At 34.6% G+C, this 1,859-nt stretch overlaps 1 protein-coding gene across 1 annotated transcript in view; it reads right to left on the bottom strand.

Moving 5' to 3' along the window:
• Positions 1-65: 65 nt before the first annotated feature.
• Positions 66-1,859, bottom strand: part of LOTGIDRAFT_176463 (hypothetical protein) — a gene marked incomplete at both ends in the record, with an annotated part of 9,112 nt that continues 7,318 nt past the window's right edge. Inside the window, 4 exons of the mRNA XM_009050207.1 lie at positions 66-212; positions 905-1,018; positions 1,361-1,486; positions 1,654-1,767. Of these exons, the coding sequence (XP_009048455.1) occupies positions 66-212; positions 905-1,018; positions 1,361-1,486; positions 1,654-1,767 (501 nt within the window). The remainder of the gene's footprint in view (positions 213-904; positions 1,019-1,360; positions 1,487-1,653; positions 1,768-1,859) is intronic.

Here is a 1,859-nt window from a genome sequence, read left to right as displayed (position 1 = left end):
TAAATCAACTTGTTCTTATGTGGATCAAACGGTGTACAAATTTTTTGCATAACAATTCAACTTACTACAAGTACAACTGTATCTATTCGATAAACTGTTGATTACCAGTTGTTCATCAGATTCCCAACAACACACAGTGATTCCATCTAACACAACACTACTAGAGTCCAAATCAGTACAATCGCTGCCTTGAAGACATGAACCTTTAACAGCTAAAATTGATTTTCCACATAGTTATTGGTATAGGAAATACCACTTTTATGCATTTGACTTGAACAATAATGACGGGCAGTGCAATTCCGTATGTGGGGAAATCTTTAAGGTGGCAGATTTTATGAAAAAAACAAGCCATGAATTATTATTTCTGTTATCTTCATTATAAGTTTTATCATTATTTACAGCGATATAAAGCGTGTTCAAAGCTCATTCATAGATGCAAACTATCGATGATGTTATTTCAATATGGTCCTGAAAACCATTTCGTTTCCGAGCTTATTCTCGCTCGTTTGTAGTTTCGTCTTTTCAGGAAGTCATTTCGTTCAAATCAACAGGAATATACATTAACAAGTTATTGATGAGAAAAACTCTTATCTATATAGTAGAATTCAATACTTACAGCATGCAATTAATGTACACAGAGAAATGCCATTACTACAAGTACAGGTATTGCAGTCTATCTTGAACTGTTCTCCATCTTCATAGATGATGCCATTTTCAACACATTAATTTCACAATATTTGATGGATCTCAAACAAATGCGTAAACTATTGAATACATTAATGAAAAAGGAAGTAGCTTTGTATGTGAGGTCGGGTATTCAAAAGGAGAAATTCTAAATGGACTCAACGGAATGGCAGACGGACATAATTATCATAAATAAAATGGTATATTAAATAATGCTTACTGGGCTGACATTCTTTTTCTGTGCAGACAGAATTACCATCAACGCATGTACAAATATTACAGTCATCTTTATATCTTTCACCATTGTAGTACACCTTTCCATCAACTTCACAATCTTCAAATTTTAATGAAAAATATATTTCACGAAGATTCTGTTGTCAAAATGACAAGACCATCATTAGTATAATATGCTAATCTTGTAACGTTGCGAAAACGGTTGCGTGTATTTTGTAAAGACATAATTGTCTATCTTATACCCCTTTTCGGCAGCGGATGTTGACTCGGAGAAGACATGTGAAGGCTAGCAGGGAGAAAACAATTGAGAAAGGATGACCAGCAGAAAGAAGACAAGTAAAATAAGAGAAGTATCATGGATTGCACGAAGTACAAAGCAACATCTACATTGAATGGAAGAGGTTGTGGCATCTAAAATATTGGTCAAACAATACAAACATACCTCGACTTGAAGGATGACAGGCCATTTTGGTACATCCCGCACCTCCTCTAATACAACGACAATTGTTACACTCTATTTGGAAGTTTTCTCCTTCTTCATACGTTATTCCATTGTGCTCACATGTGCCTGAAAATTCAAGATTGATATATGAAAGTACCAGCATTATGCACTTAAAGCATACAAACATCACAAAATAAGGCTGATTCTTAAGGCGAATGGCTCGGCGATAATGGAATGGATTTGACAATTCTTAAGAAAAATGACGACACAAAGAGTTATTTGATAATGCTTACTTGGCAGACAGGCTTTTTCTGTGCAGACGGAATTACCATCAACGCATGTACAAATATTACAGTCATCTTTATATCTTTCACCATTGTAGTACACCTTTCCATTAACTTCACAATCTTCAAGTTTTAATGAAAAATATATTTCAAGCAGAAGATAACAAGACCAGATAGTATAAGAGGGACAATCGATGTGACAATCTTGAGACGTG

The sequence above is a fragment of the Lottia gigantea genome (genome assembly GCF_000327385.1).
Source record: "Lottia gigantea unplaced genomic scaffold LOTGIsca_1465, whole genome shotgun sequence".
Taxonomy (NCBI): Eukaryota; Metazoa; Mollusca; class Gastropoda; family Lottiidae; genus Lottia; species Lottia gigantea.
This window is presented reverse-complemented; position numbering and strand designations above follow the sequence as displayed.